This window comes from Fukomys damarensis, unplaced genomic scaffold, assembly GCF_012274545.1.
Source record: "Fukomys damarensis isolate Sample0158 unplaced genomic scaffold, DMR_v1.0_HiC HiC_scaffold_37, whole genome shotgun sequence".
Lineage (NCBI taxonomy): Eukaryota > Metazoa > Chordata > Mammalia > Rodentia > Bathyergidae > Fukomys > Fukomys damarensis.
In genome coordinates, this window is record NW_022900949.1 from 4,712,374 (window position 1) to 4,728,273 (window position 15,900).

A 15,900-nucleotide genomic window follows, 5' to 3' on the forward strand; every position below is an offset into this window, starting at 1 on the left:
AAAACAGTGGGGAAAAAAGCTACAATGTTGGAAAAAAATTTACCAGCTGATCCTTGGACAGATGTCTACTATTTAGACTATATAAAGAATCTTAAAAAAATCAGACTCCTCCAATTTCAAGATCCAATCCATACTTGGACATGTGGCATGAACAGATATTTCTTGGACAAAGAAATAGAAACACTAAATAACCATATGAAAATATATGCAACATCACTGGTCTTCTGAGAGATGCAAATGAAAACAATGCTGAGATTCTACCTCACCACAAAAAAGTAGCTGCTATCAGGTAATCAACCAATAACAAATTCTGGCGATGCTCTCTGGGAGAAGAATACTTCTTTACAATTAATAGGAGCGTAGACTGGTGCAACCACTATGGAAATCAGTGTGAAGATTCCTAAAAACCTAGGACTAGAAATCTCATTTGACCCAGCTGTTTTTCTGCTGGGTATCATCCCAAAAGAATTAAGAACATCATATCAGAGAGATAAATGCACACAGATGTTTATAACAGCATTTTGTAATAGCTAAATCTAGGAAATAGCCCAAATGCCCATCAACTTCTGACTGGATCAAGACTATTTGCTTTTTAATAAAAGGGTGTGTTATTTAGGCATAAACAATGGCAAAGTACAGACATTTTTCTTAAGAACTAAAGAGGACATGCATGTATAAATACCACATTCTCTCTCTGGTATGAGACAGTGAAGTGTAAATGAGGACCAAAAGATATAATAGATAATGTGAGATAGGAAACAAATACTCAAAGGGGTAGGAGAAGTAGGGCAGTGGGAAAAAGGAATGAAGAGAAAGAAAAAATATGAGAAGACAAAGAAAAATGGAAACAAAGCTTTTTAAATAGGGAAGTGGGGAGTGCAGAAGGGAGGACAGGAGGAAAAACAAGACCTAAGATATATCATATACAGGTGCAAATTACTAGTAATGGATGCGATCATGATGTATACAAAAAATGTACCAATAAAATTGATTTTAGAAACAGTAAATTAAAAGACTAATTGGAGTTACAGAAAAGCTAGAAGATAATTCTGATGAGTTACTAATAACTTTACAGAAATTGCAGTGGATAATTTCCCAATGTAAAAAAAACAGTTCAACACATTCATAACTGAGGCATCCAGAACACCAAACGACTATGATGAAAAAGTAATCTCACCAGTACATATCCTAATTAAACTGCCAGATAGCAAACAAAAGGAACAAAGGCAAAATTTTTAAATCAGTGGAAAAAACTACTGATAAAAATAAAGGTAAACCCATTAAAATTACAGCAGGCTACTCAACACCAACCTTAAAGGCCAGAAGACTTTGGAGTGAAGTTTTTGAACCTCTGAGAGCAAATAACTTTCAATACAGATTAACATACCCGACAAAGTTTTCCTTGAACAAATATAGCAATAAGGACCTTTCATGTAAAAGATAAGCTCAAGGGATGTATGGCTGTGAAACCATCAATCCAAAAATATTCCAAAATATTATAGATGAAACCATGAAACCAATGCAGCTAAAAACCAAGATGAAATGAAAACACCAAGCAAAGTGAGTGGATGAACACAAATTAGCAATGACTAAATGGGTTTCATCTCCACCATGGTTACATTGAAAATAGTGGACTGTTCCCCTCAGTACAGAGTCATCTGCTAAGTGGTCTGCTTAACACAGGGATCTTTTTCTCACCTTTGGAGGTATGGATGTCGTGGTCCTGACTGTGGTGGTCTATGATCGGTTTGTGGCCCTCTGTATCCCATTGAGTTACTCAGGCAACACAAACCACTGTCTTGGGGGACTGGAGTCTCAATTTTCATTTTTGCTGATCTTTTTGGAATTCCATATGCAGAGCTTTATTTTGCTATGACTTGCCTACCTCAAGGGTTCCGAGTGTGTTACAGGTACTTCCCTCCTCGGTAACCTTTTCTATTTGGACAACTTTCCCAGGGCCACAGTGAAGTACCGATGGGGCCATATTCTCTTGCCACTCAATCTCCTGGATTGTCTTCTCCTATTAAAGTAGTTTCATCATGTGAAAAGCATCATGCTTTAGAAAAAATTCTTTCTCAACTTTTGGGTCCTCAGTTTCACTTGGTTGCTTATTTCATGGAACAATGTTAAAGTATATATTGACTCGGGATTATTAAATTTTACCAGAAACAAGGTGAAAGCCACAGTGATGTGTACTTTGTTCACCCCGGTGTGGAATCCCTTCACAGCCTGAGGAACAAAGTAAATATAAGTACCCTGGGGAGGCTAGAGCAGAGCAGTAAATCTCAGGGCCTTCAGCCTTTTGGGTAAAGTTAGTATCATAATTTCACGCCTTTAATTTCACAATGTAATGCTGGGAGGATGGAGAATGATCTTTAAAGTTGAACATAAATTTTCAGTTTGGAAAATGAAACATTCTTGAAGATATTTGATGCTGAGTGACTCACAACAATATTAAAGTGTATACTGTTCATTGTTAAGAGTATACTTTTGTTCTCTGTATTTTACTCCAAAACTGAAATAAAGACAAATCACCCTTTAAAATTGGATGTAAATGACAGAACTGATTAGGACAAACTAGCTTCATCTGAGTAGAAGATCCAAAAATCTCTGTGGACATTATATTTCTTTTGCTCCCTTCTTCCACAAATATTGGGAAGTCCTTAGAGATTGGGATGGCATGGAGCAATTTGGCTAATTAGTTGTTCTGTGCATTGAGGCCCCAAAGTCACAGAGGCCTTCAGTCCTTTAGTAACTTCGGTCCTATGTCCAGCTCCATAACTGTCCAAGGCTCTATTTTTGTTTGTATTATGAAGCTCCTGTGTGTATTTGTACTAATTTAAATCCAGAGAACAGAGACTGAGCTTTCACTGGGCAGCAGACATAAGAGGTTCTTTGGATCTGCTCTCCTTGCCTATGAACCAGGAGAGAAACAGCATCGCCCAGTAAGTGCAAAGGGACCTCACTGATATGAGAAGGATGCTTAAAGTTATTATTTCCTTATCCTGAGGAGAAGCATGATACTTTTGGTCATCAAATGTGAGGGTAAAAATATGAAAAATATCACTTATAAGGAATGGAAACTTGTTTGTAGCAGGTCGAGCAGAATAATTTCAAATTTACTTTTTACTCACACTGCTTCTACTTCTATTGATTTCTCACCCATAGCAGCGAATACATGCCCTTCCGCACTGTCCCCTAGCGCTCTAAAAGGATTAAAATGGTGATGAGCAGGATATAGAGGAAAGCATTAACCATAACATAATGAACTGGATTTGATGGCGTTATATCGTCCACATTGCAAATTCCCAGTGATATTCAGAAAAAAAAATGAAGAATCTCTCATTTAATGGAAGCTACATTAGGTTGTTGTGTAGAAAAACGACTTGGTAGAATTGGGTTGTCTGATTACAGACACGGGTAATTCTGAGAGGTTGTCTCTTAACACAAGAAGACAATTGATTCTCTGTCCCTTCAGGACATTCCCCATGTGAATGGTGGCCCTACTGTTGCAGTTTTCTGAGGGTGCACAGAGCAGAGCCATGAATGACCCTGGCTGCATCCTTGAAATCCAAATGCAGATGACAGGCAAAGATCTGAGAGAAGGCTCCCTTGAGCACTAAGCAGAAATTTAGCTCCTGCCACCACTGTGGGATATTTTGAGCTTCCTACATCCTTCTCCATGCTTGCACTTATTTCCCAACTCAAATGAGGGAAATTCATGCCTTGATTTCATTTCTTGAGGAAATGACAGTGTTGCAAATGTGGCTCTAAATCATCTGTGATTATCAACTCTGCACCTCTGCATAAAACTTTCAGTGGTTTGGAAACAATGAAAAAGATTCCGTGTGTCAGATAGCATCTGCCAATTAATTTTTTAATCCTTTCAGTTCTGCTCACTATATCTGTGATGCAGGGGAGGTTTTTAATATCTCTGAAAGAGCGTGTGTATTAGTGTTAAATTATACTTGATGCAACTGCACTAAGGATTATGCAGATGAGGAGTGCTCTATTTTGGGTTAATGGGTATAAAGTTAGAGTAAAGTAAAATGTAGCTATCACTACTATCAACAATAAGTATATTTATACTTGCTATTTCCTGAGTCCTGTAGTTACTGCTTTTCTATTTCTGTTGCAGGACACTTTCTGTTTGTGTCATTATATGTGCATGTTTGCAGAGGAATGATGTACTTTCCTTTACAGCTGATTTTGCACACCGATAGCTTGTTTGGCACAAAGGGGATCTCAAAAATTAAAACATTGAGTGGACCCTTCCCTTTGTCACAATACTTGTTGTTAATAATACTGATGTGAATATGCTTGGTACCTTACTGTCTGCAGCTCCATCCCTTTCACAAATGTCTCATAGATATAAAGAGAAGACAAAGTTGCTTTTGCTTTTTTCTCTTTGTCATGAACACATAGATCTTATAATCCACTTAATTGCACCTCGATGAGTTATTGAAGAACAAAACATGTCAAAGATATTTCTGTGGGTTTTTTTAAGGCAAGAAGAGAATGAAGTGAGTGAATCTACCTCGAGCTTACATAGATTAAAACTTCATATCATTTCAGGCCCCAATGCCATTGGCATGCACTTTACCATACTTAATAAACTTCCTACTTGCTTAGTGGTGGTGCACATCTTTATTTTCAAAGCAAAATCCCGCTTATGGGAAGCAATGAAAGGAGGCCTACAAGGAAAATTTACGGCCATGAACTCTCACATCAGGACAACGGAGCAAGCTCAAAGAAACAACCTAATGGTGAAACTCAAAGTTCTATGCAAAGAACAAATCAAGCCTAAAGCTCATACAAGGGAGGAAAGTATAAAGGTCTGACAGCAGAAATTAATGCAATTGAAATGAAGAAATCTCACAATTGCTAAATAATTAAGTTTTCAGTTTGGTTAGTTGCCACACATGTGAATGAAAGCAATTCTCCTTGTTTTCTTCAAGCATTATGAGCACGGAGAGGAAGCAATATTCACACTCGTTCTGCCCTCAGTAACAGGTCAGACGAACACACTCATTTCTTCAGTGCCATCCCTTGGCATACTCTCCAAAACTACAGCAAAAGGGAAATGTCATTCCTCATGTGATGATGAAAGTTCTTTGTATGGTACCAGAAAGAGGTCATCACTGGAAAGGTGGCCAGCATATTTGGGAGGTTAATCTGATGAATAAGAGTACATGGGTAAAATTGAGTCACCTATTTTGCAAAAACATTCAAATTTTACCCGCACTCTTTGTTGGAAATCAGAAAATTATCACAGCATTAAACTATATAATAATTTTAATATGAGTGAAAGGGGAAGAAGTACAATAATTTTGAAAATATTATCATAATGATTAACTGACAAGGTAAATGAGGCCTCTCTCCCTCCATCCTTCCCTCCCCTTCCTCTCTGATAAGGCAGTGAATTGGTTGAAGAGACCTAAAACCTAATCTTTTGGGGGGCAATAGATTGCTGTAACACACTACTTAGATGGCTTTTTGTTCCTTTTAAGTAAATTTTTAAGAAAATTGCTTGTAGATTCATCAATAGTGTTGACTTGGAAACAGTGACAAGAAATTGTACCCATAAAATTCATAACAGATTTCTTTCAGGACAGAGACCAAAAAAATATGATAATAAGAACTCACATTTTTAGATAAATGTTCAAATATCTGAAGAATATAATGATTATGTAAATATAATTACTTATGTTAACATCTATAGATACTAGGAAGGGAAATTTGCTAAATACCAGCAAGTATTTTCAGAGAGTGATACTCAAGTCTCATTTAAGAAAAAGACTCAAAAATTGAAATGTAAATATTCTGATTAATATATTAGACTAGGCCTACAGTATATTGAGATATTCTCAAAATAAATAAATTCCTAATATAGAATCATCAGTGATGAAAACTAAATGTTTTTGCGAGTATTTTCTTTTTTTCATTAAGTTTACTGTTGCACTTTAGTTATAAAATATAGTTACATTCTTCATTGGGAACTTGTACATTTACATAATATATCTTGGTCCTTTAATTTTCCCCATTTTCTTTGTTAATTCTTATCCCATTTTACAGATGAGTGAAAGTACATTTTTTGTGTGTTTGTTTACAAGATTTTACATACCTTTCTCTTTTGCAACTGAGTTTTAAGGTGTACATATATCATTCATATTCTATTTTGGGATTTTCCCAATTAAGTCACAGAATGACCTGAGGAAAATATGGGTCACAGTTTCAAACACATAACTGAAATATGAAAAATGGAACTCATGTTTCTGGAGAGATTGAATGGAAAAAGAGTTAGAAGTAGGAAGGATAGGACTCACCAAGAGGCTTGGGAATTTCTTTATTTCCAATGTGGTCAACTGAACAACAGAGGGTTTATGATCAGAACAGCAGCAAAGCTTTTTATCAAGCTATGGTAGACTACAGAATCAAGGAAGAGAAGTCATGTAGCAGATATTTTACTGATGTTGTATGACTAAGTACACCTGGATAAAAAATTTAAAGGCAAAGGTGCTTCTTATCATTTATTATTTTGACATATGAAGGATACACTAATCTACATTTGTGGTAATTTTTTCTGAAGACTATGTGAATGTAACTGTACCTGCGGTCTAAGAATTTGAATACAATAAAGACAAGGGCAAAAGTTTCATATTCAATAATTTATGCACAAATAAAATTTATGCACAATATATTTTAAAAGCCTGGGTAAAATCGTCATTTTTAAGAGATGAAGTCATAAAAAAAACAACAAAAATGAAAAATTTTATATTTTTCACAACAGTGAATCAAAAAAAAGGATTTTGATTGAAGAAAACTAACAATTTTAATTTTCAGATAATGTATTCCTAGATTTGGTAGTACTTGAATACACTACAATCAAGGAAATTTCTAGCATTTTATGAGTATGAAATACAGAATATTTGAATGCTTATCAATTTTCTTCCAATAGGATTATATTTTCTTAAAGGGGAATGGCTTAACTACCCTCTACACATTTTGCATTAACACTTCCCATATTTTACTGTGATCCAGGACTTCAGTACTCTATGTATGAGGCCTACTCACACTGTGCAGTACAGTACTAGAAAAGTAAGAGGACACAGAGGAGTTGGAACAGAAATCATCCAACAACAAGCCCTACAGGTTGGGGCTTCTCATGATGGAGCAAACTGACAAAGACTTTGGCACTCTGCAAGGAATTCTTTGTTTATGAATGCTTGAACTAAGAGTATATGAAGAGTTTGGGGGATACTTTTATTTCTTTTTTGAAATGAACTTTATTTAAAAGTGCTCAAGAAACATGGAAAAATATAACCTCACAATGGTCTCAGAGTTCTACCTCATGAGCTTCTCAGAGGATCCGGACCTGCAGCCTGTCCTCTTTGGACTGTTCCTGTCCATGTACCTGCTCACAGTGCTCGGGAACCTGCTCATCATCCTGGCCGTCAGCTCTGATTCCCACCTCCACACCCCCATGTACTTCTTCCTCTGCATCCTGTCCTTGGCTGACATCGGTTTCACCTCCTCTGCAGTCCCAAAGTTGATCATGGACATCTTAACTCACAGGAGAGTCATTTCCTATGTGGGATGCCTGACTCAAATATCTTTTTTAATCTTTTTTGTATGTATCGAAGACATGCTCCTGACTGTGATGGCCTATGACCGCTTTGTGGCCATCTGCCACCCCCTGCATTATGCAGCCATTATGAACCCTCACTGCTGTCACTTATTGCTTTTGCTTTCAGTCTTTGTTAGTGTTGTGGATTCTCAGCTGCAGTATTTAACTGTCTTACAAGTTACCTGTTTCAAAGATGTGGAAATTGCTAGTTTCTTTTGTGACCCTTCCAAACTGCTTGACCTTTCATGTTCAGATACCTTAATCAAAAACATAGTTACATATATCACTGGCATCTTACTTGGGTTTTTCCCCATGTCAGGGATCATTTTCTCCTACTATAAAATTATTTCCACTACTCTGAAAATCCCATCATCTGGGGGGAGGTACAAAGCCTTTTCTACCTGCAGTTCTCACTTGTTAGTTGTTTGCTTATTTTATGGAACAATCCTTGGAACTTATCTAGGTTCAAATCCATCATATTCTCCCAGGAAGGGCATGGTGGCCTCACTGATGTACACTGTGGTCACCCCAATGCTGAATCCCTTCATCTACAGCCTGAGGAACAGGGACATTCATAGCACCCTGAAGAGGCTCCATCTTTGGAAATTCTAATCCCAGGGCCTTTGCCATTCATTTATTTGAAATGCAATTTATAAAATATGGTTAAAAAAACAAAATTCAAAATCTTCTCTGTACACACACTACTCTTGAATTCATAGATTCTGAAGTTTGCTGTCTTTAACTTTGTATAATGTTTCATTACTGATCCATGAGTGTTCAACTGGTAGGATGTAGTGTTCTTCATAAAGGTGCACATTTCAGTTTTGAAAGTGAAAATTTTTGGAGATGGTTCAGAATGAGGGTCACATCAAAGAATATATTATCATATATGCAACCAAACTCTGCACCTGAAATTGCTGAAGATCACACCTTTAGATATGTATATCTTTCTGCAATTAGCAATAGAAATAAAAAACTGAGGACTTGGAAAAAAAGGAAAAAATTAACAATGGTAATAATACTCTTAAGATTTCTTCTGTGTAAATGAAGAGCCCAAATTTTTGGTGACATTCTCTTTGAAAACATTCTTTGAATATCAGACATTTCCAGGATTGGAATAATGTGTGCCAATATGGATAAGGAAGAGCTATGTGCATTGAGATTGGAAGGTTATGTGATATAACATAACTTGTCAATTCCTCTGGTGTTTTTTTGATATCTGGAGATGTCTGTGTCTCCTCCTTCATGTTCATCTAAATCAGGAAGCCTACGCTTGGCATTGCCACATCCATCCTCTGGGCTATCCTCGATATTTTTCTGGTTCTGCGGGAGGTGAGGAGTGGGACACATGTTTGGACATTCCATAGTAGACCACAGCCTATCTCAGAAAGTAATGAATGGGAAAAGACTGTTGGAAACATCACTTCCCATCATGAGTACATTTGGACAGTGGGATGGGGTGATGGTTGTGCACAGTTTCAGCTTAGAGGACTGGAAATGTGTGTACTTGATTACTAAGGGGACCCAAACTCGCAGTCAAAGTTTTCCTTTCCTCAGGCACTGGTCCTGATTCTCATGGACATCTAACCCATGGTAGTATACTGAGTGCCAGGAAACTATTTCCTCAGCATCTCAAAGGAATTATGGTAGAGACAGGAGGTTGATGGTGAAAATGAAAGAACCATAATATCTTGAAGGAATGACTATACATTTCCTTAATGACTGCAACTGAGTTATGTACACAATGCAATCTGTTTAATTTTATCTGTGCAATATTTCTAAGTTAAAGCTCCTATATCATTATTTTCAAAGGAAATTGTGGCAGAGCATTTTTGTGTAACAAATTATAAGTTGTTGGACAGAAAGTAGTGAAGAAATGTACTGTATACTGAAAAAATACCAGGAAACTAAAAAATATTTACACAAGGCTGTGTGATAACGCACACAGGACATTTTACCAGACAAACTATGGCACACATTTCCTTGGCAATCCAAGCACCCATTTTTCTTTCCTGTCCCTCCAGGTAGGATCCATTTCTTACTGTACCCTACCCTTAGGAGTCCCACGTAGATCACTGTGGAGAGAGAAGTGAAACTGCTGCATCCACTTTAGGAAGATTATCTAATTTGGGAGGTAAAGATCAAAGATGGAGAAGGTATACAGTGATTGGTTTTAATCCCATGCCTGCTCCCCAATGCATTCCTTCCTTGAAGCTGTCAACACCCTGCTCTTCTCTTAAATCCTCCTCCTCCATGCCTACAAGAGAAAGCAATTCAGTTTAGATTTCTCTCCAACTCTGAAAATTGTAAAGAGTTTAATTTTCCCATAATTACAATGTAGACATATCAACCCCTACTGAAACCTTTATGATGGTTAAGAAACATCATGGCTCGTGGATAAGACAAAAAAAAAAAAACTGGCAATTTAATTTGGAAACATGCTCCCCTTACATGCAAAATGTTGCAGGTTGCTTTTATCTTTTACATCTAGGTTGATTCCTAATTTATACTACTGAATGAAGCCTGGATTAAACAAATAATGGATGTCTCTGATGTGGAAAACTATAATGGTACATAAGATCCTAAGGGTATAATTAACAATGTGAAATAGGAATAAAAGGGCTAAAGGTATAGCGGAAGTGGTAAAGGTAGTGGAAAGGAAATAATAGAAAACAAAAAATGATAAAGTGGAAATAAAGTATTTGTAAATAGGAAAGGGAGGAGGGGTGAAGGTAGGGCAGGGGTAAAGAGAAAAAGTGAGAACCAAGACCTGTCATGTAAAGGTACAAGATCCCAATGATAAATGTAACTGTACTGTATACCTAAAATGTACCAATGAACTCAATGAGAAGAAAAACATATAATGCATGCTCCTTCAATTATTAATAGGTAATGTATATATAATATTAGGCTAAATTGAAAAGTGGATATCAGAAGAACAAATGATAAATGATTCAATTTAATGAAATTTAAATAAAGTATTCAGATATCTCATGTCATTTTCTTTCTTGCATAATGGGACATTATGTACTTTGTTTTTGTAAACAAGTGCATGTATTTATAAAAATTAATTTCTGAACCCTCTGCTTTTATCAATATCCTGGCACACAAAGAATTCAAAACAAAAATATTTGCTAAATGATGAGTAAACTCTTTAGACTCACAATAAGTTTACAGATTTTCTGATATAATAGCAGAGATATTCATGGATATAAAAACTATATACACAAGAAAAAGAATGTAATATTTTCAATGGGTCTGAGACATATATTAACATTTACAACACCACAGGCTCCAGTCCCCTCTATACAACATTTTCTAGTTGTTTACAGTGCTTATTTGAGGGTTTTGTTTGTTTTTTTGTTTAATTTTTTATTGAGTTTATTGGTACATTTAAGGTATACAGTACAATTACATTCATTATTAGGATCTTCTACCTTTACATGACAGGTCTTGGTTCTCATTTTTTTCCCCTTGTCCCTGCCCTTCCTTCACCTCCGCCTCCCCTCCCCATTTACAAACACTTTATTTCCATTTTTTCATTGTGTCATGTTTTTTTCTTTTCCCGTATTATCTTTCCCCTACCCTTCCCATTTTCCCTACACCTTTAGCCCTTTTCTTCCTATTTCACATGGTCAATTATATCATTACAATAGCATGTACTATTATAGTTTTTCACACCAAAGAAACTATTCAGTACTTACACATATGTGCCTTATTTATTTCACTTACAAATATATCCTCAGAATGTATCTATTTTCCTATGAATGAATCTAATTTCTCATTCTTTATGCCTGAGTAGTATTCCATTTTATAGAAAAACCACATCTTCTTTATCCAGTTTCAAACGAATGGGCAAATGGGCTGTTTCCAAGTTTTAACTATTATAAACTGTGCCTCTGTAAACATTGGTGCGCATATATCACTGTGGTATGATTCTTTTTAATTCTTTTGGAAAGACACCCAGCAGAGGGATGGCTGGATCAAATGGAATAACTAGTCCCAGCTCTTTGAGGTATCTCCATATTGATTTCCATAGTGGTTGCACCAGTCTGCACTCCCACCAACAATGGAGAAGGGTTCCTTTCTTCCCCACAACCCCTGCCAACATTTCTTATTGATTGATTTCTTGATAGCAGCCATTCTTTGTGGGGTGAGGTAAAATCTCAGTGTTGCTTTCATCTACATCTCTCAAATGACCAGTGATGTGGAACATTTTTTCATATATTTACTTGCTGCTTTTACTTATTTGTCTGAGAAATGTCTGTTCATTTCAGATGCCCATTTATGAATTGGGTCTTTATATTTGGGGGGGCTGATAGTTTTTAGTAGTCCTTTGTCTGAGGAGCAGCTGGTAAAGACTTTTTCCCACACTGTAGGTTGTCCCTTACTTCTGTTGATGGTTTCTTTTGCAGAGCAGAAGCTTTTTAATAAGATGAGATCCCAGTTGTTGATTCTTTCTGCTAGTTTCTATGCTACTGAGGATTTGTTCATAAAGTCTTTTCCTATGCCAGTGTCTTCCAGAGTTCTGCCTAACTTATCTTCCAGCAGGTTTAGTGTTTCTGTTTTAATGCTTAAATCCTTAATCCACTTGGATTTTAATTTAGTGCATGGTGAAAGATAAGGGTCCAGTTTTAATCTATGGCAGGTTGAAATCCAGTTTGTCCAACACCATTTATTAAAGAGGCTGTCTTTTCTCCACTGAGGCTAGTCAGCTCCTTTGTCAAAGATTATATAGCTGACAACATCTGGATTAGTTTTTGGGTCTTCCAATCTGTTATACTGATCCTCAGCTCTGTTTCTTTGCCAGTATCATATGGTTTTTATCACAGTGGCTTTGTAGTATAGTTTCAAATTAGGAATTGTTATATGCGCTGTCATGTCTATGTTGCCTAAGATGCCTTTTGCTATTCTAGGTCTCTTCTGGTTCCAAATGTATTTTGGGATTATTTTTTTCTAGTTCTGTGAAATCTAGTGTTGGAATTTCAATTGGCATTGCATTGCATCTGTATAGCAGATTTGGTGATATGGCCATTTTCACTATGTTGATTCTTCCAACTCAGGAGCAGGGGATATCTTTCCATCTTATATCCTCTCTGATCTGTTTTTTCAGAGTGTTTTAGATTTCAGGGTACAAGTATTTTCCTTCTTTCATTAGATTGATTTCTAGATACTTCATTTTTTGGGTGCTATTGTGAAAGGAATTGTTCCCCTAATTTCTCTCTCAGTGCATCTGTTATTTGTGTACGTAAAGGCTATTGATATTTGAATGTTGAAATTGTATCTGGCTACTCTGCTAAAACTGTAAATTCAGTCTAGAAGTCTTTTGGTGGATTTTTTTGTGTCATCAATGTAGGGTAACATATCAACAGCAAGTAATGACTGTTTAAATTCTTCCTTTCCTATTTTTATTGCTTTAATTTCTTCGTCTTCTGTAATTTCTGTGACTAATGTTTCCAGAACTATATTGAAGAGTAGTGGTGATAGTGGGCATCCTTGTCTTGTTCCTGATTTTAACATGGTTTTCAATTTGGCCATTTATCATGATGTTGGTTGTTGGTTTTTCATAGATAGCCTTTATTAAGTTGAGATATAGGCCATCTATTCCAATCTTTGCAGTTTTTTTAAAATCAAAATTGGGTGTTGAATTTTATCAAATACTTTTTCTGCATCTATCAGGAGGGTCATGAGTTTTTTGTCCTTGACTCTGTTAATATAATGTATTGCATTTATTGATTTATGTACGTTGAACCATCCTTGCATCCCTGGAATCAATCTGACTTGGTCAGGATGTGTGATCTTCTTGATGATCCTCTGTATTCTGTTTGCTAGTATCTTATTAAGGATTTTGCATCTATATTCGTTAAGGAGATTGGCCTGTAGTTCTGTTTATTAGGTGTATCTTTCCATGCTTTGGGAATCAAAGTGATACTTGCTTCCAGAAATGAATTTGGAAGTATTGCTTCCCTTTCAATTTCTTTGAAAAGTTTGAAGAGTAATGGGAATAATTCTTCTCTAAATGTATTCTAAAATTCAGCAGTGAATCCATCAAAACCTGGGCTTCTCTTTGTTGGTAAATTTTTAATTGCATTTTCAATTTCACTGATTTTAATTGGAGTGTTTAGAATATTTTTTATCTTCTTTGTTCAACTTTGGTAATTCATAAGTATATGTAAATCTGTCCATTTCTTCTGTGTTTTCCATTTTATTAGAATACAGGCTCTCAAAGTAGGTATAGATGATCCTCTGGATTTCTGTTGGATCTGTTGTGACTTCACCTTTTTTATTCCTAATTGCTTGTATCTGAGTCTTTTATTTCCTTTTTTTTGATAAGGTTAGCTAAGGGTTTATCAGTTTTATTTATTCTTTCAAAAACCAACTCTTTGATTCATTTATGTTTGTATCATTTTCTTAGTTTCCGTTGCATTGATTTCTGCTCTAATCTTTATAAGTTAACCTCTTGTATGAGTTTTGGGTTTGTCTTGCTCTTCTTTTCCTAGGATTCTAAGGTTCATCATTAGGTTTTTTCATTTGAGGTCTCTCTGTTTTCCTCGTGTGGGCATTCAGTGCTATGAATTTTCCATGTAGAACTGCTTTCATTGTGTCTCATAGATTCCTGTATTGTGGAGGGCTGTTCCAAAAAAGAAGTAGTTAACTTTGATAATAAGAGAACATTTGGTTCAAGGCCTAGCAGCTGTACCTTGTGTGAAAAATAAATACTTCTTTATCTTTCTGGAATGCTTTGAAACCCAGCATAGCTTCTATGGGAACCTTGCTTTTTTCCAACTCACTTATGTGGCTTGGTAAATAACTTCTATGCCTGAAAGATGATGGTTACATAATTGTAAGATATAAAAGTATGTAGAGCCTGGAATAAACCAGACTTCTTGTCTCCACACTTCGGAGTGTGTGTCCTTTCTTTAATCCTCACTCTCTCCTTTAGGTACTGTTCAATTAGTGGGAGCAGGCCTCCCACACTGTATGTTGTACTGGTATTATCATTTATTTGTAAAAACTGTCTAATGTCTTCTTTAATTTCCTCTGTGGCCCATTGATTGTTCTGGAGAGTGTTGTTCAATTTCCATGTGTTTGTGAAGTTCCTTATGCTATTGATCTCCAGCTTGATTGCACAATGATCTGAAAATATGCAGGGGATAACTTTGATTCCTTTGCAATTATTCAAACCTGTTCAATGAGCTAGTATGTGGTCTATCTTTGAGAATGACCCATGTGCAGCTGAAAAGAATGTATATTCTGATTTTGTGGTGTGGAACACTAGATAGACATCTATTAAATCCATTCATTCAAAAGCTTAGTTCAGTTCTAGTATTTCATTGTTGATTTTTTGCCTAGATGATCTGTCTATTTGTGATAGTGGAGTATTTAGATCCCCCACTACAATTGTATTAGTGCTTATTTGGTTTTTCATGTTACTTAATATTTATTTTATCTAGTTGGGGCATTAATATTTATGCATATATATTTATGATTGTCATCTCTTACTTTTGAATTTTTCCCTTTACAAGAATATAGTGGCCTCTTGGTCTCTCAAGGAGTTTTGGTTTGAAATTTATTTTGTCTGTGAATAAGATTGCTACCCTGCTTTTATCTGGGCGCCTGTCACATGGAGAATTGTTTTCCATCCTTTCACTTTCAGTCTATGGGCTTCTTTTTGCACTAGGTATGTTTCTTGTATACAACGTATTGTTGGGTTTTGCTTCTTAATCCATTCTGCCAGTCTATTTCTCTTGATTGGTAAATTGAAGTAATTGACATCGATGGTTTTAACTGATATGTACTGACTTATTATTGTCATGTTATTGTCCTTTTGTTGATTATTTTTACTTTTCCCCCCCTCTTATTTAGTTTCTTGCCTTTCCTATTTGATTTGTTCTGTTGGGCCTCATGATGTTGTGACCTTCACTTTCTTTATCTAGGATGTTATTTATAATTCCTTGTAGTGCTCATTTGGTGTTCATAAAGTTTCTCAGGTGTTCTTTGTCATGGAAGTATCCATTTTGAAAGAGAGTTTTTCAGAATACATCAGTCCAGGTTGGACGTTGTTTTCTTTTAGGAATTGAAATACCCCACTCCAGACTCACCTTGATGTGAGGGTTTGTGTTGCAAAGTCTGCTGTGATTTTGATGGGCTTTCCTTTAAATATGATTTGTTTCTTTTCTCTTACTGCTTATAGTTTGTGTTCTTCTGTTGGGTTTCTGGGATTTTGATTATTATATGTCTAGGTGTAGATTTATTTAATCATGGCTAGTTGG

At 36.0% G+C, this 15,900-nt stretch overlaps 1 protein-coding gene across 1 annotated transcript; it reads left to right on the plus strand.

The window, feature by feature from the left end:
• The first annotated feature begins 7,309 nt into the window (after positions 1–7,309).
• Positions 7,310–8,239, plus strand: LOC104851162 (olfactory receptor 7E24). Its single transcript, XM_010608344.1, has one exon. The coding sequence runs from the start codon at positions 7,310–7,312 to the stop codon at positions 8,237–8,239; it is 930 nt and encodes a 309-aa protein (XP_010606646.1).
• The last annotated feature ends 7,661 nt before the right edge of the window (positions 8,240–15,900 follow it).